General features: G+C 41.3%; 1 protein-coding gene across 2 annotated transcripts in view; it reads left to right on the top strand.

The window, feature by feature from the left end:
- Nucleotides 1-19,710, top strand: part of LOC137792634 (glucosidase 2 subunit beta-like) — a 104,411-nt gene that overhangs the window by 79,003 nt on the left and 5,698 nt on the right. For both annotated transcript variants that reach the window (XM_068588375.1, XM_068588376.1), the window contains exons 13-14: nucleotides 3,492-3,563; nucleotides 16,832-16,931. In XM_068588375.1, coding sequence (XP_068444476.1) covers nucleotides 3,492-3,563; nucleotides 16,832-16,931 — 172 coding nt within the window. The remainder of the gene's footprint in view (nucleotides 1-3,491; nucleotides 3,564-16,831; nucleotides 16,932-19,710) is intronic.

Below are 19,710 nucleotides of genomic sequence, written 5' to 3' on the forward strand. Positions count from 1 at the left end.
GAGTAATATATCTAATTAACAAATGGATTGTTAAAAATAACAGGATTAAGAGCTTGGCCTTTCTTGCGATCAGTTATCATAACATTGTACGTGAAAAACAGTATTAAAGAGTTAAACAAATCTAGAAAATGCTCCCTTCAAAGAGTTTTCCTCACTTTTCTCAATGCTATATTATAGTGTACATTAGAAAACGCTGCCTTATTGCTACCACTTGTCTACCTTCAGTAGCTTTAATTGGAAAGTAGCAAACTGAACCTGCTGTGCGAACCAGTGAACCAGTAAAGCGTGGACTACTGCCCGAGGGCATGCAGTGTTGCATCTAACATATTTATTCCAAAACAATGTACATCCAGGTCTCAGAACACCTGCCAAAGGTTGATACAGTGGTACCAACTTATTATGATTCGCGCCAGAGCTGAATTGTCTTGACGATGACGGATCACATGCGGCGTACTGAAAGACACGCCATGCGGAGTTCACGACCAAGATGGGAGGATTGCCGATGTCATTTTAGGATCTGCTGCTTATCATAGCCTTCCAATTATTGTCAAAGATTTGATTGGTGACCCACCAAGTTTCCTCTTCCTCGTCTTTCTTATCCTTTGTTTCCTCCGCCCAGTGTCCCTCTTGCTGCGCGTCGCCATCCGTCATATTCGTGACCTGATTCGTACGTGCGGCATCACCACCAGCACACGATGCCCGCCCACTCTCGTTTACACACCTTTACTTTTTTTTTTAAACCTTATATTTCTATTGTTGTCAGTGTCTCCGCTAAAGCCTATGGGTATTTCCTCAGCTTTGTCACACTGCTCATTTGCTAAGGATAGCTAGGCACAGTTTGCATAAATGTGCCTGTTTTGACCTTTCTGCCGTTTCCCATTTATGTATCGCAGGCGGCAGAATGTGAAGTGTCTGTCTCAGAGACAGACTGCTAATCAACCTGCGCCTCTGATTGCGTGTTAGTCTCGCCATTTCTAATCTCGCCAAACTTTTTTTTAGGTTTTATAAACCAGCGACACAGTTTCTGTGTTGCCGTGCCTGTTTTGTTTTCTCACAAGCTGCCACGTGGAGGCGAGAACTGAAGGTCAGATGGCACTGCCCTCGCTCATAAATAGCCTAGTTTTTGTGTGTGTGTGTGTGTGTGTGTGAGAAAGTGTGCAGTGCTGGCATGTCAGCAAAAGTGGGCAGGGATGGATGGTTTTGCCTTGAGGGGAAGAGGAGGGGGAAGAGAGGTACGGACATACAGGGGTATACTCCCTTATGGGATTCATTTGATTGCTTTTTCACTGTGCCCCCTTCTCTTTTTCTGCTCACTATAGTTCTGATATTATGCTTTAATGCTCGGATGAGGACGTTTTATGTTACTGAAATGTGTTATCTGCTCTACCAACTCGCCAAAGCATTGCTGAGTTTCAAATTCTGTTAACCATGCAGCAGTTATGTAAGGTCTCATCATGTGACGCTGGAGTGAACTGAAGGTGTTGAGTATCTCTGAAGAGGTCAAGGATAGCTGTGAAGAACCTTTTAACCAATTCTTAGCTCTCATATTGTGAAGGGGACAAGACCACAAGTCTATAGCGATGCTGGCATTTCTGTGAGGCTGTACTGACTCAGTGTTGCTCTTTTTTTTCCGTAAATGCTTATGGCATCACACTCATAAGGACATTGCTAACATAATAATGTTTGCATATGGTACAATGTTGACCATGTTCTTAGTTCAGTGGAGCCTAACAGGAGTTTTGTTTGTTTTCTTTTTCTTTTGATGAGGCTAGATGAAGTCAGAAGAAATTACAATTCAGTCAGTGAATGTCTAAGTTTCATGGCAGTCCAACCATCCATTTTCTTCAAAGCCACAAGACAAGTGTGTATAGCGGTGTGTGTGTGTGTGTGTACGCACACACCTACATAAGCTACATCGAGTTAGGAAGTAATACAGTCTGAAGATGGACTGAACCACTAACATTGCTGCAAACATGGTATATAGTTTGAGAATAACCTAATAGAATAATAAATAAAAAAAACTCCCAGGAGTAACCTTGCTGTCACTGTGTCTTGGAGGGGAATGGATGTCCAGTGGGCTTAGTCATGGCGAGACCTATTTAATTCTACTCTGAGCTGAACTGCTTACTCTGCGGCCAAAAAAAATTGCTACTGTTATTTTTCCACCTCGTACTTATACATGGCGGAAAACATACAGTCGACATGAAAGAACATATACCTTCAGTATATGAAAGTCTCTGAAATGAGAAGCATTTAAAAAAATCCTCAAACAATTGCTAGAGCCGAAGATGTCGCTGGCCATTCACTTACATCTCCCACTATCCTCTGATGTTCATCATTGTCTTTTCTTTCATCTTGCTTTTCTCTTGTACAGCTTTTGATCCCTCCCTGCACTTCTCAGCCCACACCTACTTATGCTGCAGCCATTTCTCTCCTCCAGTCTGCATTTTCTCATTCACTCTATCTCTATCTCGCTCTTGTGGTTGTCTGGACATCCTCCGCTCTATTATAACAGTCTGTGTGATGCTGACTTGCTGCCTTTCCCACTTTCTGTTTCGCCATCAAGGTCTTTGATCAGTTTGTTACTGAAGCTAGTGGTTGTGCCTCTGCTCTCCAGTCCTATCCCCACTTAGCGATGGCCTCTACTAAATGCTAACTCATTTAGAACCTTCTAAACCTCCTCTTATACCTTCGGAGAAGAGCTGTGGGTGGCAGGCTAACTGGAAGCTCCTTGGGTCGAAGTTGGTAACCTCTAAGCCGAGACAAAGTCTCACTGTTCAATAATTCTGCTTATTAAATCACTGTTTTGGTTCTTGACTGGCCTGTTGAGAATGTTTAGTTTTTCGTGGAGCCTTTTGTGGCCCTTTTTCAAAAGTTATATTACCAGTCAACTGGATTAATGGAAACGCAACATTGAGAATATCACCATATAAAGTGGATTTGGCAAATGCATTCACAAAAAGTTGCCTATTTACATTCATTTGTTGCTTATGGCCACCTGGCAAATGTGAATCCAATATTCACTTTATCTCTCTTTGAGAGAATTGATAATAAAAATAGAAAAAAAACTGAAAGTTGCTGGCAGTAAAACCAAAAGCTGAAAGATTTTTCACAGCTCTTTTGAGCTTTGTAGGGTTTGCAGTAGCAGCGTTTAGTGTTTTGGGTGCTATAAAAAATATATCATGAAGCAGCTTTAGTGTAAGTCCATACAATGTTTGTCATGAATTGCCTCTATCTGGTTTAAGAATTATCACATGTTCCGAGTTTGTACTAATGCCGACATTACAGTTGTGCAATTTCTTGGTACTTTTTCAGCTTACATAAACACCATAAAACTAGTTGCTGATAAACTAAAATCAGCCTAAAAAATAAACCCAACATAATATTATAAATACCTTAAATGTAGTTTTGTCAATGCTGATGTGTGTGGGTTTGAACCTTGTGTGCCAGTTTACTCAATGTGGATGTTGTGTTTTCTTTTCCCTCCGCAGGTATACTTACACCCTGTGTCCATTCAATCAAGTCACACAGAAGAGCACCGCAGGAACTGAGGTCTCATTAGGGTAAGTACCTCTGTCGGCTCGCCTTTAGTCTCAAAAGATAAAATCCCAAACAATGACCAGTGTACGTATCTCAGGGTCATGATTAATGACAAATGCAATACCTAATATGAGTCCTTTGTGACATTGCTCTTTTCAAAAACAGTTTCATGAATCCGATTTCTTTCTTTTTGACTAATTAGATAAATTCACATGGACACTTTTTTTATTTCATGATTGGACCTGAAACAAATCCCACAACTCATTCTTGCAGTGCGCATGCAAAGTTACCCAAAGACAAATATTTGTGCTATCGACTTTTTTGAATTGTTATTCCATCTCCGTTAGGCTTCATATGACCTTTAATCAATCGCTAATATGTCTCTATTATAGTTGTAATACCTTTTGATCAATGACAAACAGGGGGCAGGTTTCATATACTGCTGGGGTTTTATTTCCTCAGCCTCGAAGGGTTTCAATTTCATCTAAAGGATTATACTCTGGCCTTTTACCGTCCCCTTGGGATTGGCTGTGTTAAATGCTCGACATTGGTGTGTATCAAAATGCCTATGTGCTGTGAAAGATGTGACTCATCACAAAATATGTGGGGAAAAAAAGTAAAAACTAAAGGGTCAAAATATTTAAAGTTTTTTTGTTCATTATTCCTGACGCAAGAGTGTCAGTATACTGTTTATTTGAAGTTGCCCTACCTAGTAACTTTATTAATCAAACTCCCCCGTAGTCCGCCCGTGGCACTCACTGAAGGCCTAAGTCTGAAACGCACGGCTCGCCACAGCATCATACTGAAAAAAGAAAGGTTTTTTCTTTGAATTTTAGATTTGAGGTGATAATTGTGGGATGTCACCTTGCTGTCCTTTTCCACTCTCTCGTTGGCCTTAACCGTCAGTGATCCGACACTTTTATAGGAGGCAATTATAGAAACCGTTCCATCAACATTGAAACTTCCCTGGAACAAAAGCTTTTATGAATCGCTGCAACTTTAAAAAAAAGGCACAAGTGACCACAGAAATGTGCGATGTGTCAAAACAGTTGTTCTTTCAGATGTGATGCTTGTACTTGTCTTCTTTTGGCATTTGAAATAAGACCTTAAAGATAATTAATTAGCAATTATCCCTTTATGCAAATGTAGTTTTGCTTTTGAATGGCAAATTAATTGGAATCTAAAGCAAGCCTGTATGTTGTTGGTTTTTTTTTTTTTTTTTGCACCGCCACCTCCCACACTACCCACTCACTTTTGGAGCGGAAAGTGCAATGCTTCACCATGTTTTAGCGCAGGAAAGAGGAAGAACAGAATGCTCACTGTGAGTAATGTGACCCCAGCGCTTCTGCCTGCCTGTCACTCATTATGGTATGGAAGGGCAGAAGGACCAAACAGAACCAATGGTCAAACACTTCTCCGTCTTATGTGAGTTGGTCACTCTGTTTGGAACAAAATCGCTGCCAAACAGATTTTACAGGGAATGATTTCAAGTAATATAATAAACTATATGTTTTCTAAATAAAATGTTTTTGAAAGGACTGGTTAGAAAGGACAGAATGCAAAAGAACTAGATGGCCATGTTATTTCCCCGAGAGGCTAGGAGGACGTTAGATTTTATACGACGCGATAATGGAAGAATAACGCTTGTGTGCGTTTGATCACAGGCAGACAACAACCCCTCATTGGTATGTTCTGGGTGTTGACCAGTGGTGCTGCACGATATGATGTACTACACTGTTTCCAGAGATTATGTGGTGAAGGTATATATGGAATGGTTTTAGGGAAGAAGGGGGAGGGGAGGTACATGAATCATAGCTTGCACGCTGGGAATAAAGTTCATTTTTTTACCCAGACAGACCATCAGTCAGCCCTCGCAGGGTATGGCTGGGCCTCCTGATATCAATCTGCATGGAGGCATCCTCCTCCTCCCCAGAGGGAGCGAGGGGGGCACTTTGATTTAAACGGCAGCATTTATCACACCTGCTCCGGCATTTTAAAGGACAACCACGAGAGGAGGGAGAGGGGAACGAGAAGGAGAAACAGCATTAACATGTGTGGCCTGTCAGTGAAAGTCTGGCACCGGAGCTGTGGCGATGACATTGCTAACGCTCGCTTGTACCAGTTTGGCTAATTTGGTTTAGTTGTGTGATATTTCCGCAGCAGTGGGCTTGCTGCAGAATTTTGATTGCGACTCTTGGCCAGCGCTCCGTTTGTGAAGCGTCAACGCTCATGAAAGTTGAAGTTGTTCCCTTGTCCCCAACCCTCCTTCATGCTTGGTTTTGCAACATAGTTGGCATTAGACCATTAACTTTCCAAATGTTCTCAAGAAACAGTAAATCAGCCTGGGCACAATTCCTTTTGTAACTGCTTGCTTTTATATTATGGCCACACACACATATCCATAAAGATTTCATAAGACACAGCAGTCATACTGTATGATCCCAATTATCTGTAAATGTAGATATTATACAACTCGCATTCACTTCCTGAATGGCAATGTCTTAGTTTTCCATTTGGCTTTTCTGCCTTTTGGTCTCAGCAGCTCAACCGCTTCCTGAAATGGCTAGTGTAACAATAACATCAGCCTCGATAATGATAATAGAGTAGAAGAAAATGCTTGCATTGCGACAAACACCATCCCACTGTGACAGCGTCGTCCGTCTTCATAATGTCCTCTCTAACCCGCTCCCTTCCCGAGGCAGACACGGCGGGGTACATTGACAAGACAGCAAACAAAGCTTTACTAAATCCCGTCCACCTGAAAAGACAAATGTATACACTCACATGTATATCAGGGATTTACGTCGCATGTGCTGTGTTGATGAGCTTCTATAACATAGCATTGATTTAACTCTTTGTTGGAGGAAGAAACAATACTGTACATGCAAACACGACATTGATCTCTCTTTGTCACCGGCCTGTCACATTTGTTTCCTTCAAGCCTCGGTGGTATTGATGTTTCTCTGCAATATCCCCATTGGAGTGTGTGTGCTAATAATGATAGTAAATAATGATGTGTTGAAGCTTATAGTGTTTGCTGTCTGTCACAGGTTTTTATTTAACTTGGTAATTGTCTCTGAGGCCTCGGTTTGAAGGGTGGGTGAGAGGCTTCTTGAAAGTTCATAATTAAATGAGGAAATATTGCATACTCTTCAGTTAAGTATTTCCATTCACGCAGATACAAGCTACAATACAAGGATTTACCCCCGTGGTTATTTCTCATAGATTATTTATTAAATTACCTAAAAACATGCTGTAAGTGTGATGAATGTTAAAATTGAGATATGAAACAACCGTTATTCTCTTTCTCACTTTGAGCAGAATATAAATACCACTAATTTGTGTTTTTTAAAGTATAGAGCTAAAACCGAGCAGTTAGCTTCGTCCACCGTTCAGACTGAAAGCAGGAGAAACGGCCACGCTGGCTCTTTTCTAAAAAGATAACATCCTCTTGTTCCTAGATCTGTACTAATCTTCCTATTTAACTGCAAGAAAATTAATTGGCACGTATCCAAAGATGTTTAGCTATTCTGTGAAAGTATTTTTGTCGCATTTCTTATAGTTGATCCACTGCTCCATTTTTTTGCAGCTTAATTTAGCTTCCACTAACAATTTTTGTCCTTGCTTTCTAAATTCTTGGGGAAAATGCTTCACACTTGCCAAATGAAACATTGCACGGCCTGAAAGAGAGGACAGTGTGTAATTACAGAGACATGGTTGTCTACACCCTCCCAAAGAGTCAAAACTGAAGAAAAAATCTGCATGTTGTGTGTCTGCGATAACACGTTACAATGAAGCAACATATTATGTATTTTGATGCCTGCAACTTGTCCTTAATAGTCCAATAATATATGACAAGCGCTTTGTGATGCAATCTACAGCTGATTGGTTGTTTTGGTTATCGAGGGTGCTCGTGCGTCAGAGGTCCGTAACGAAATAACGAATGCTTTAATATCACAAAAGCGGCATTAAACATAGGGCCAAAAAAAGAAAATGGAGAAAAACCAAGTGACAACATTTTCAAAAAGGAAAGCGAAACAATAACACCATAATATAAACCTTAGGAGCATAATTGGAAGCAGTAACGACAAAGGATAGAATAAAGTGAAATGTAGTCCCAAATTCTCATTGGCAAAAAACACGGAGTGTGCAGTCAACTACAAACAAGAAACAGGTTTATGCCCCAGCCATGCAATGAAATATATAACGCACAAGAGCAGCAGTCTTTTCCAGTTAACAGTGAGCACCCAATATATAATCTCATTTTAATTTCTCTCAAATGACTCTTAATGGCTTGAATACATGCAGCACTACAGCTCACCATCAGTCGGATCTATTTAAGTTTTAAAACACACAAGTCCCCAGGAAGTACGTTGTCAACATCCAGTAATTGGCTTTGCGTTCAAGTCATTTCCTGCTAACAACCACAACAACTGTAGAAAACGACTCCTTTAAAGTGTGCCCTCGCGTCGGCGCTCGTCCATAATACCTTTCACCGTCAGCCATAAGTGCATTTGAAATATTTATGTTGCCCTTTTTAAAGTTAGTTGGGGATGAACACATCAGCTGCAAAGACATGGAACCGTCTGGACTCGGACCAGAACAAAAAGTTATAAAAGTTTTGATATCTGAAACCTTCATTCTGGATATTAAGCCAAAGGTATTCAGGCCTTTTGGGAAGCGGTAAGAAAAAATGTAGAATCAAACATTGTTGCTGCAGCGAGAAACAAAACAGACAAGAAAAATGGTAATTTCTATGAGTATAATTTTTGAGTATACTCTAAGTATAATAGCCTCTCGATGGCAAGATGAAACCTATTTTACTCTAGAGGTGGGTGGCATGATTTAAATGTATCAGCGGACGAGGAAAGGATCAGTTGAAAAGGTCATCAAATGGGTTTTTGTTTTGGGACTCTGGGGAAATCAGGTAGCTGCGATGTTGGGGGTCACAGGGTCGGCGTGCGTCGCCCCGCGAAGTTCAAAGGGCTGTTGTTCTGGGGTCAAACTGCTCTGCGCTTGTCCTCATCAGGAGAGCACAGGGAGAGAGGAAAAAGGGAATATTTAAATTGTGCAGGCCCCGGCGAGTACACGCCGCGTTTGACAGTACAAGCTTGAAATACCCCTAACATCCAAATGTGATCGGATGAACAAAAATGAACAAAAAGAGGAATACTATGAGACACTGCTTGGCGGGTTGAATATACAAACCATGAAAGAATAGCAAAGGACTTCAAACAGAAGATCATCTATGGCTCCGATTGTGAAGTAATAAAACGGGAAACGTATATCCTCGGAAAATAAGAAATATTCTGTAGTAATTTCACGACTGAAGCAGATGCAGCGGCTCCAGAGGCGGGCACAGTGCTGCTGTGTGACCAAGGCGAGGGTTGAAAGAAAAGGAGTATTGTGAAACAACAAAAAAAAAAGGCTATTAGTGTTGTCTGCAGGTTCATATCGCTCAGTATTCAGACCCACAGGTCTCCCTTGAACTGCTTTATTGAACAGTATATTTTCAAACAGAAAACAGTGGAGAAGTAAGGTAGCCTAGCAACATTGAAACCACAGTGAATGACTGTGTGCCCACTGCAAAGGAGCCCGACAGTTGAATTGATAGCGCAGAGCAACTCCAGAGAGAGTGGGATACGCCGGCCACCGGGGAAAATACACATAGGTTGGCTGTTTCTAACTGTAAGATGCACACATGGCGTTTTGCTTGAGCTGCACGTACAGAGTATGACGAGGTTCTCTCTCATCTGGTGCCAGGCTCACTTTAGAACAGCGCTAGTGACCTTGTATTGTTCAGCCACTTTAAACTTTTTTAGAAACTTAAATGTCTCCAAAGGGGCAATTTGTGGGACAGTAACACAAACGATAACCGCATTTAAAACACGGAACAACAGAGACAAAGGCACTATTCCGTATACCGCACTTGTAACTCTAAAATGAAAAATTAAACTCCCGAGTGTAATAGAGGTGCAGCGGTGTGAAAGCCTCCAGGCTGTCGATGTCCTTTGAGGGGCCGAAGAATGAATGGCTTAGCTGAGCAAATTTACTGGCAAATGCCCAAGAAAGGAGACTGTGGTACTATGAAAACATGCTCATTTGATCAATAAGAGTCAATTCCTTATGAGAGCAGCTGAAAAGCTCATCATATTTTAAAAAGTTCTGACAGTGAATATATCATGTCTCTCTTCCTTCTTTAGGATGAATCACCGTTGACTTGCAGTCTTCATGTGTAATTAGGAGAAAAGCACTGTGGCTAATTGTTTTTGATATGTTGCAATTTTATTGCAACGCAATCGCGAGTGAGGTCTAAGATTAACACAAGTAGGTTACAAATGAGCACAAAGAGATAACATCTCTTGAGAGTGAATCAGGGAACGATACACTTCAACACCTCTTGACAAAATACCCTCACGTAGGTGTGGCATTTATGGGCTAAAAATACCGCGCAATCTGGCATTTTAACAAGGTTGATATTTGAAAAAAAAATGTGTTTGGAAAAAAAGAAGCTTTTACTAACTTTGCATGATATGCGAGTCATATGCTTGATTCCAGATGGCCGTGACATTGTGAATATTTGCGTGTACTGGAATGAGAAGATGAGAAATGAGACGAGCCTTCTGCGTGCGCCCTGTTGACTTTGGCCGTTTCCTCACGTCTGTTTCTATTCTCGTGCATCGACGGGCTCCGCCGCCTATTTAACATGCTCAATTGCCCGAAAAGCCGCCAACGGTGGGCGATGGATGCGGTGCAAAAACTAGGCCCACAGACGCTCAGCGGCGGCACAACGTTGCGTCGTTATTTGCTAAGCTAGCAAGCCTATGTAGAGAGCCCTCCTCCTCCAGCCGAGGTTCTGGTGAACCAGCATGGATTGACCAATTTGTCTACAGTGATATGGCCACGCCCCCCTTTTGCAATCGGCACACTGCCACGCCCCCTTTTCTCTATACAATGTACTATGTTTGCCTTGAGGTTTATTATTGAGAAAACGGTGACGTTGTAAATGAGAGAAGCACAGCTCCTTAATTAAATCAAATATTGTAGAAATTGACACAATAGTGTCTGATAGTGTTTCTACCGGAAAGACAATTATGAAACAAAGGGGAAAAAAACAAAGCAGAATAAATATAAGGAGAGTATATATATATATATATATATATATATATATATATATATATATATATATATATATATATATATATATATATATAAGGTGGTGGAGACGGAGGACAACCTGTCAGCTCAAATTGAGACAGTCAAATATATAATTATAAATAAATATGGACTAATATCCATGAGTGGGATATCTCCGAGAACCCGAGGGTAAAGTGATGACATCCAGGAAAGGCTTTCACCCAGAGGTAATTATTTCATAATTCCATTAGGGGAAATTGTTTGAAGCTTCATTACGTTGACATGATTCATTCAAATTCTAAATCAACATTTGAACGCTGCTCAGCTTTTTTTTTTTTCCGCCATTCTGTGTATCTGCACAATGTAATGTAAAGACCAGGCTCCACTGGATATTAGGAGTATTATACAACGTGTGGCATTACATTTCAGTGCCGGCTTTGTTCCAAGTCCCGTGATGCAAACATTTCCAATAACACGCCGTTAGTGTTTTAAAGTCCACAAGTCAACATTTATTGGAAAAAGATTGACGTAATCAAACATATTGTTATCAAGCAAAAATATTCTGCTTCAACCTGTATTTGTTGGCATTTAGCTTTTAGAAAATGATTTTCACTTTGGCTCTCTCGCTCACCGGCACAGTATTAACTGGGCGGTCGAGCGGAAATTGAACGTCACCATACATCACATTCATACACCCACAATAACATCAAACATACCCATTTTGTGTGATATATGACCACAAACTTAATTCAAAGGCCTCAATTGAAGACTTATTAAATACAAACTTTTGTAAGAATGAGATGGCTGTAATTTTAACATAGTGCTAGTGTGCTTACACATTAGACACATTATCTCACTATTCTGAGCTCAGTTTTAATCAAATTACATAAAAAACAAGCACATCACTTTTCCATTCAAATATTTTTTGGGGGGTAAATTAATTAGTTGCTTTGTTTGTTGCTTTACTGTGAACTTGTTCCTTATCGTGCTGAATAAGTGGAGCGATGCTCTCTTCCATGCATGTGTCCCATCTCTTCACTGTTCTGATGGGCATTTGCTATTTAGTTTTTTATTTTACAATTTTTAAAAAAATATCTTATCCAAGCCATAATGCTTTAACCTATAGAGTAGTGACCGTTCGACTGGGACAAGTGCATAATTATACATTTAAGTGTTCTACTTAATGCGCTCATTTTCAAGCTGTCAAGGTCATTTGCTGGAGTGCCATTACTGCAGAGAGGGCCCCTCTTTACCTGGTAACATGGCGGCCACTTAATGCCCAATGCTGAAGAGGAGCATGCCTCACTTTACAGCCAAGCAGATGCATTTACACAACACACTCACCATCATAGGAAGAGTGATGCCTATGTGTGTGTCCGTGAGGTGTGTGTGTGTGTGTGTGTGTGCTTTATGGCCCCTGAATCTACCAGCCCACACTTTATCTGGCATCAAGGCAAAGGGGTAATGAATTGTGTGTGTCTGAGGAGTGGGTTAAAGGGGGAGGGAGGAGAGGATGAGGAGGGGAGGACGATGACACTGTGAACCCCTGATGGCCTTTCTGCTGGGTAGCCATGGCAACATCTAGCCCAGCCGTTAATGAGGCACTAGTGAGCTGTTAACAGAATACTGATTTGGGTTTTGACATCAGCCCCGATTCCTAACTGTCTGTAGGTGTTGATGAAACACGCACCCTGAGTTTGTTTGTAACCGCACGTGAAACGGCGATGGCGTTCTGTTCATGCGGCGAATCCAAAACCAAAAATCATCGAGTAACGTACTCGATAATTTAGAGTAATTACGTCGGTCCAGGCGCTACACATGAGAAAGCTGGACACGGTCCATCCACGATGCTGTCTGCAATTTCTATAAATGACCTGTTGAAGATTTATTTATACCCCCACATAAACTATTTTATATGATAATATATTTTGATCCTCTTCTGTGCCACACGATTTCCAAGAAGTAATTATAAATGCTCTCTTTGTATATCAGTCACATGGAATGAGATGAAGTGAAAGCAAGGCTCCAACTGAGCATGCATGTGCCCTTCACTAGTTCCAATGCGTATGAATTATTTATCGAGGTGCTGGGCGCAGTTGGTGGTCGGCTGGTGAGAGGAACGTCATCGACTGGCGCCGTAATGACGGCGGCCGTGTTGATCTCCAAAACGCTGCTTTTTGACGAGTGACCTTCCACGAGTGGCAGAGGTCGCCGATGCCTGGCACCGCTCTCGGCTGCGAGAGCGCCGCTTCACATAGGTCCAAATTAAACCAGCGGCTTCCCAAATTGCTCTCCATATCGGCCTGTGTGGCGCGGCGTGTCACGCTGTAAGTGATTAGCACATTAGCGGTATAGTGAGGGGACTAACTTGCTGCTTCACACCGCTTGTTAGAGCAGTTAAAAGCAGAGCTGTGAGGTATAATGTGGCAGTTAATGAGTGGATGCTACAGTGGGAAGGTGAGGGTAATAAGCACAGACTTACCATCTTCACACAGGTTGGGATTCAGTGTGAGGAGGTTGGTGTTGGAGAAGCAATTACAAGTAATCTGATGAGTTGGCACAGTCGGTTTACGGTTGCTGCAAGTGAATAGAGTTTATTTGAAGGACTTGATGTTGACGTTCTCTTATAACAAACTCATGGGCGATCACTCTGGATATTATTAGAAATGTTTCAGTACTATGAACCTTTTTGTATGCCTGACATTGAGTCTTTTGTCTTTTTTGTTTAATTCTCCATTCACGTTTAATGTAAGATTCCTTTACGTATTAAATGGTATAAAATCAAGATAAACCGCCACGGAAGCGTATCCAGCTCTGGATTCATCCTTATTTTGCATTTAAAATATTAATTTTTTTAAATGTAAAAAATGCAAAATTCCACACAAAAATAAGAAAAGTTTTTAATCAAGCATCTACAAAAAGTGACGCGGACACACAACTAGCTGAGCGATTAGCTTTTAATGATCATCCTGTTCTTCTGATGAAACTCTGTACGTCATCTCTAACCTGCAGTAGACGACAGTAGAAACAGTAGACTGAATCTTTCTGCAGATAGATATTCTGCTTGTTGGCTAAATGTCGTTTCCTCCCTTAATGCATTTGGTACGAGCGTTCTCAGCATCTACTGGAGTAAGAAGTAGCCACACTTTGAATTATCTTTGTTCTTACCATCATGATGCAGAGTAAAGCACGACTCCTCCACCTCGTGCAAAGCAATGCAGAGAGGAGGTGTGCAATGCTGCTTTTTTACCCAGCGATCTCACTACGTAACTCCTAAAGTACCGATTAACTCCATGACCTTATCGATATACAGTATTTACTACTGTCTTATCGGTTGCCGTTTACAACCTGGTATAAAGTTCTCACATTCCCAAATTGTACATGGTAACACATATTGCTGTGTATACATATACATGTATTGCAATACACTTCGCTTTGAAGGCATCAGGGATGTGAAACTGCAATTGTAATGGTATTTTTGTGGACACAGGATGTGATTCACAGCTCCATCGACTATTATTTGCGTCGATAGAAATCACACCTTAGTGATTCAGAGAGAAAATTAAATGAGATCGACCCCCTAATGTGTGCAATTAGAGGTGTGTCTGTTCGGCCCACTATCTTACCCACAATGCAAAGCAAATGTAAGGACAATATAGTTTAGCTGGCTACAGATGCTGCTTTTACTAGTTTATCTGTAATTTAAGGGGCCTTCTGGGGCATGAGAGGAGGCTAGACAGATCACATTAGAACCCATATTTCTGTAAAGAAGATTACTCAGGTTTTGAGCCTTAAAAGTATGCTCAATATGTGTTCAATATCATCCATCATAAATAATTAAAAGGAAGTCTGCATTTGCGGCCACTCCCTTGTCTTCATGTGGTTGAAAATGCATTTTCTTCAAAATGTACAATTTACTCTGAGCTGACAATGTTGATATATTTACACACTTTAACTATTTTCATGTAGTTGGTGGGAGCCTTTTTTGTGTGTGCAGGCAAACAGGAATACTATCTGCGACAAGTGCAAGTGAGCATCAAGTGTATCATGGCTGTGGCCCAAAGCCCAAATGTTGCTGCACCCTGGTGCCATGAAATGAAGCAATAAGGCCATATGTGATGTTTTTTTCAGAGGTATAAAGAGAGCTGTGCACTAGTCTGGTGAGACGATCAGCCAATCAGCCAGTGCAGGCAGATTATTTCAGGCAATGATCCGGCCACATCTCAGTGACGGAGCACACGCGGCCCCCCTGGATGACAGAGTCAGAATGGAGATTAAGGAAGGAAGTAAACAAACACGACACAAGGAATTTAAGTGTGTGCGTGTGTAAAAGCACAGCTGTGACGTAGAATATATTAGCAAATGCATTGACTGTATGGAAGAGGGGAAAGAAAGGGCCAGTCTGACTATAGGAAAGAGCTAACGGTGAGCGACTTGAGACGTCCACTGTCTCGCTTTAAGTCTTTTTATAAATTAAACGGGTGAGGTTTTTTTTTTGCCAGGTTGTAAACCTATACAGGTTTAGCAATTTAACATGTGGGTCGAGTGGCGTTGGCTCACTTTTGAAGCCAGCCTAAAGTGGCCAATTTGAAGAACTGCAGCTTTTGGCACCTCTGCATTGGCTTCGTTTCCCAGCCTTGGAGGTCGCCCCTTGGGCAGACCAGGACGCATGAAGGTGATGTGCGAGCGATCACTAGTCAACTAGCAGCAAGAGCTCGTCACTTTTGTGTCTGCTGTCCAATCCATTTGAGGGCCTCCTGGTACGAAGAGAGTGCTAAAACACAGTCAAACAGCCTGGAAGGAAAAGGCGAGACGCTCGGGCGCCGCCGACTTCCACGTGTATGAGCGCCTCACCTCTGACTGAACCCGGTCGGGCATCTTTAATAATCCATGCGCACCATGAATGGCAGACAAGCCACATGTGAAGACCTGGTGATGGAAGGTAAAAGCTGAAGCGCGAGCTTTTGTTTGCACCTGTCAATGTTAAATGACAATAAAATGGCTTTTAAAAGCATGTCGGGAGAATTTCTATTTGTAAGCCACAATTTAATGCAACCCACTACTGGAAAGTAGTGTTAAATTATAGTTACATTATTGTTGAAACAAAAATGTTGTTGAGCTTTGAAACATATTGTATAATATAGTATTATTACATAATCAATAAAAAATGTAGCAATAGGTGATGAAATCTAACGCATTTCATGGCCTATAACACCAACAACAGAACTCAAACAACAGCAGATGCTACTTTCATGCCCTGTGGAAAGGTCAATGTGGGCACATTGATTGACAGGATTGTACTAGTAAGAAAAAGCCCTGGGGCAGATTAAACCAACAAACCGTTGAATTATTAGCTTTTTGTATCTCTTTGTCCAGCATGATCAACAACCACAAAAAGGCTTTCCGATTATTAGCTTTTATTTCTTGATTAATCGATTAATTTCATGTTTTGCTCCGTGTTCATGCAGACAGAAAAACCTACATAGGACAGCATCAGTAAAATCTCCAATCGACCGTGCACTAATGCAGGATTACAGTGTTTTACAGAAGTCAATACTTACCAGCAGCAGGACTTCCGTCAATGCCACCTCAAGGAAGCTTCTACAAAAGATCAGAGGAAGCTAGCTGCTGAAAGCAGAACCAAATGGCATCTGTCGGTACTGTGAGCCGCGTTGGAGGGTGTCCACTTGCACCCTGGTTTGCTTTGGTTTCAGCTCCCCTTGAAATGTTTGGTGAGAATGTAATTAGCTCGCACTGGGCAGGCACGGCCTCATCTGAGATTGGCTGTACTGGCGTCTGTGCTTCTCTTCTCCTTCCCTCGTGTGGTATTGCACACAGACTTTACGCTGACAAAATGCTAATTAATATTTCCCCTCCATTGTTGAAGAGGAGAGGGGATGCGTGAGCGGCGGTGCCAGGATCCAAAGGAGGCCACTGCCAGGCTGGCCATCTTGCCAGCTTTTTATGTTTGCGTGAGGAACAGATTTTCAATAAGCCAACCTAGTGGTGTTTAAAACAAATTATGTTTCTGTGCTCAATTTTGTCCCTTTTTTTCTAAATAGAAGGGTAGAGACTTTTGTTTGGCTCGACGAATAGACAGAAACGTTCCACATGCACTTTATGAAAATATTAAAATTGACCCTTTTTATTGCAGGAGGTGGGGGATGTGGGCAGAAACCCCAAAGAACCAGTACAGTCAGATGGTGTACGAGAACGGAGAACCCTGCTGGCAAGGAGGTTCACGCAGTACTACAGTGAGTACTACACGTGTTTCACGATACATACATGCAAACAATAGGCACACACATACTCTCAGCATGGAAGCATATACAGTTGTGTGAAAAAGTATTTGCGCCCTTCCTGATTTCTTATCTTTTTGTATTTTTGTCACACTTTAATGTTTCAGGTCATCAAACTAATTTAAATATTAGACAAAGATAACACAAGTAAACACAAAATGCAGTTTTTGAATGAAGGTTTTTATTATTAAGGGGAAAAGTAAATCCAAACCGACATGGCCCCGTGTGAAAAAGTGATTGCCCCCCCCCCTGTTAAAACATACATTAACTGTGGTTAACAAAGTAATTGAGATCTATCAGTCTGGAAAAGGTTACAAAGCCATTGCTAAAGCTTTGGGACTCCATTGAGAGCCATTGTCCACAAATGGCGATAACATGGAACAGTGGTGAACCTTCCCGAGAGTGGCCGGCTGACCAAAATGACCCCAATACAACATTCAAAGAACTGCAGGCCTCACTTGCATCAATTAAGGTCAGTGTTCATGACTCCACCATAAGAAAGAGACTGGGCAAAAATGGCCTGCATGGCAAGACGAAAACCACTGCCGAGCAAAAAGAACATAAAGGCTCATCTCAGTTTTGCCAGAAAACATCTTGATGATCCCCAAGACTTTTGGGACTGATGAGACAAAAGTTAGAACTTTTTGGAAGGTGTGTGTCCCATTACATCTGGGGAAAAAAGAAACACGGCATTTCAGAAAAAGAACATCATACCAAGAGTAAAATCTGGTGGTGGTAGTGTGATGGTCTGGAGCTGCTTTGCTGCTTCAGGACCTGGAAGACTTGCTTTGGTAAATGGAACCATGAATTCTGGTGTCTATCAAAAAATCCTGAAGGAGAATGTCCAGACATCTGTTTGTGACTTCTGCAGCAGGACAATGATCCAAAACATACCAGCAAGTCCACCTCTGAGTGGCTTAAGGAAAACAAAATGAAGACTTTGGAGTGGCCTAGTCAAAGTCCTGACGTGAATTTGATTAAAATGTGGCATGACCATAAAAAGGCGGTTCATGCTTGAAAACCCTCCGATGTGGCTGAATTACAACAATTCTGCAAAGATGGGTGGGCCATTATTCCTCTACATTCCTGTAAAAGACTCATTGCCAGTTATCGCCAACGCTTGATTGCTGTTGCTAAGGGTGGCCCAACTAGTTATTAGGTTAAGGGGGCAAACACTTTTTCACACACAAACTGCATTTTGTGTTTACTTGTGTTATTGTTTAATATTTAAATTTGTTTGTCACACTTCAATGTTTCAAATCAAACATGTAAAAAGATAAGAAATCAGGAAGGGGGCAAATACTTTTCCACACAATATGTATATATAAATACATACATATGTGTATATATATATAAATACATACATATGTACATTTATATATATATATATATGTACATATATACATGTATGTATATAGATGTATGTATATATGTATATGTACGCAAATATACACACATATATATATATACACACACACATATATGTATACATGTGTGTGTATATATACACACATATATGTATATGTACACATATATGTGTGTATATATACACACATATATGTATATGTACACATATACACACATACGTGTATATACGTGTATATACACACACGCGTGTGTGTATACACACACGCGTGTGTGTGTATATACACACACGTGTGTACACACACACACACATACGTGTATATACGTGTATATACAAACACGCGTGTGTGTATACACACACGCGTGTGTGTGTATATACACACACGTGTGTACACACACACGTGTGTGTATATACAAACACGCGTGTGTGTACACACACACACGTGTGTGTGTATATACACACACGTGTGTACACACACACGTGTGTGTATATACAAACACGCGTGTGTGTACACACACACACGTGTGTGTACACACACGTGTGTATGTGTGTATATACACACACACACACGTGTGTATATACACACATACACACACGTGTGTACACACACACGTGTGTATGTGTACACACGTGTGTGTATATACACACGTGTGTGTATATACACACGTGTGTGTACACACACGTGTATATACACACGTGTGTGTACACACACGTGTGTGTGTATGTGTACACACGTGTGTATATACACACACGTGTGTGTACACATATATACACACGTGTGTGTACACACACGTGTGTGTGTGTGTATGTGTACACACGTGTGTATATACACACACACACGTGTGTGTACACACGTGTGTATATACACACGTGTGTGTGTGTATATACACACACACACGTGTGTGTACACACGTGTGTATATACACACGTGTGTGTACACACGTGTGTGTGTATATACACACACACACGTGTGTGTACACACGTGTGTGTGTGTACACACACGCGTGTTTGTATATACACACACGTGTGTGTGTACACACGTGTGTGTATATACACACACACGTGTGTGTGTGTACACACACGCGTGTTTGTATATACACACACGTGTGTGTGTACACACGTGTGTGTATATACACACACACGCGTGTGTGTATACACACACACGTGTGTGTACACACACGTGTGTATGTGTGTATATACACACACACACACGTGTGTACACACACACGTGTGTATGTGTACACACACGTGTGTGTATATACACACGTGTGTGTACACACACGTGTGTGTATATACACACGTGTGTGTACACACACGTGTATATACACACGTGTGTGTACACACACGTGTGTATATACACACGTGTGT

Source organism: Clinocottus analis, unplaced genomic scaffold (assembly GCF_023055335.1).
Source record: "Clinocottus analis isolate CAN_PGR_092001 unplaced genomic scaffold, fCliAna1.0.p SCAF_21, whole genome shotgun sequence".
Taxonomy (NCBI): Eukaryota; Metazoa; Chordata; class Actinopteri; order Perciformes; family Cottidae; genus Clinocottus; species Clinocottus analis.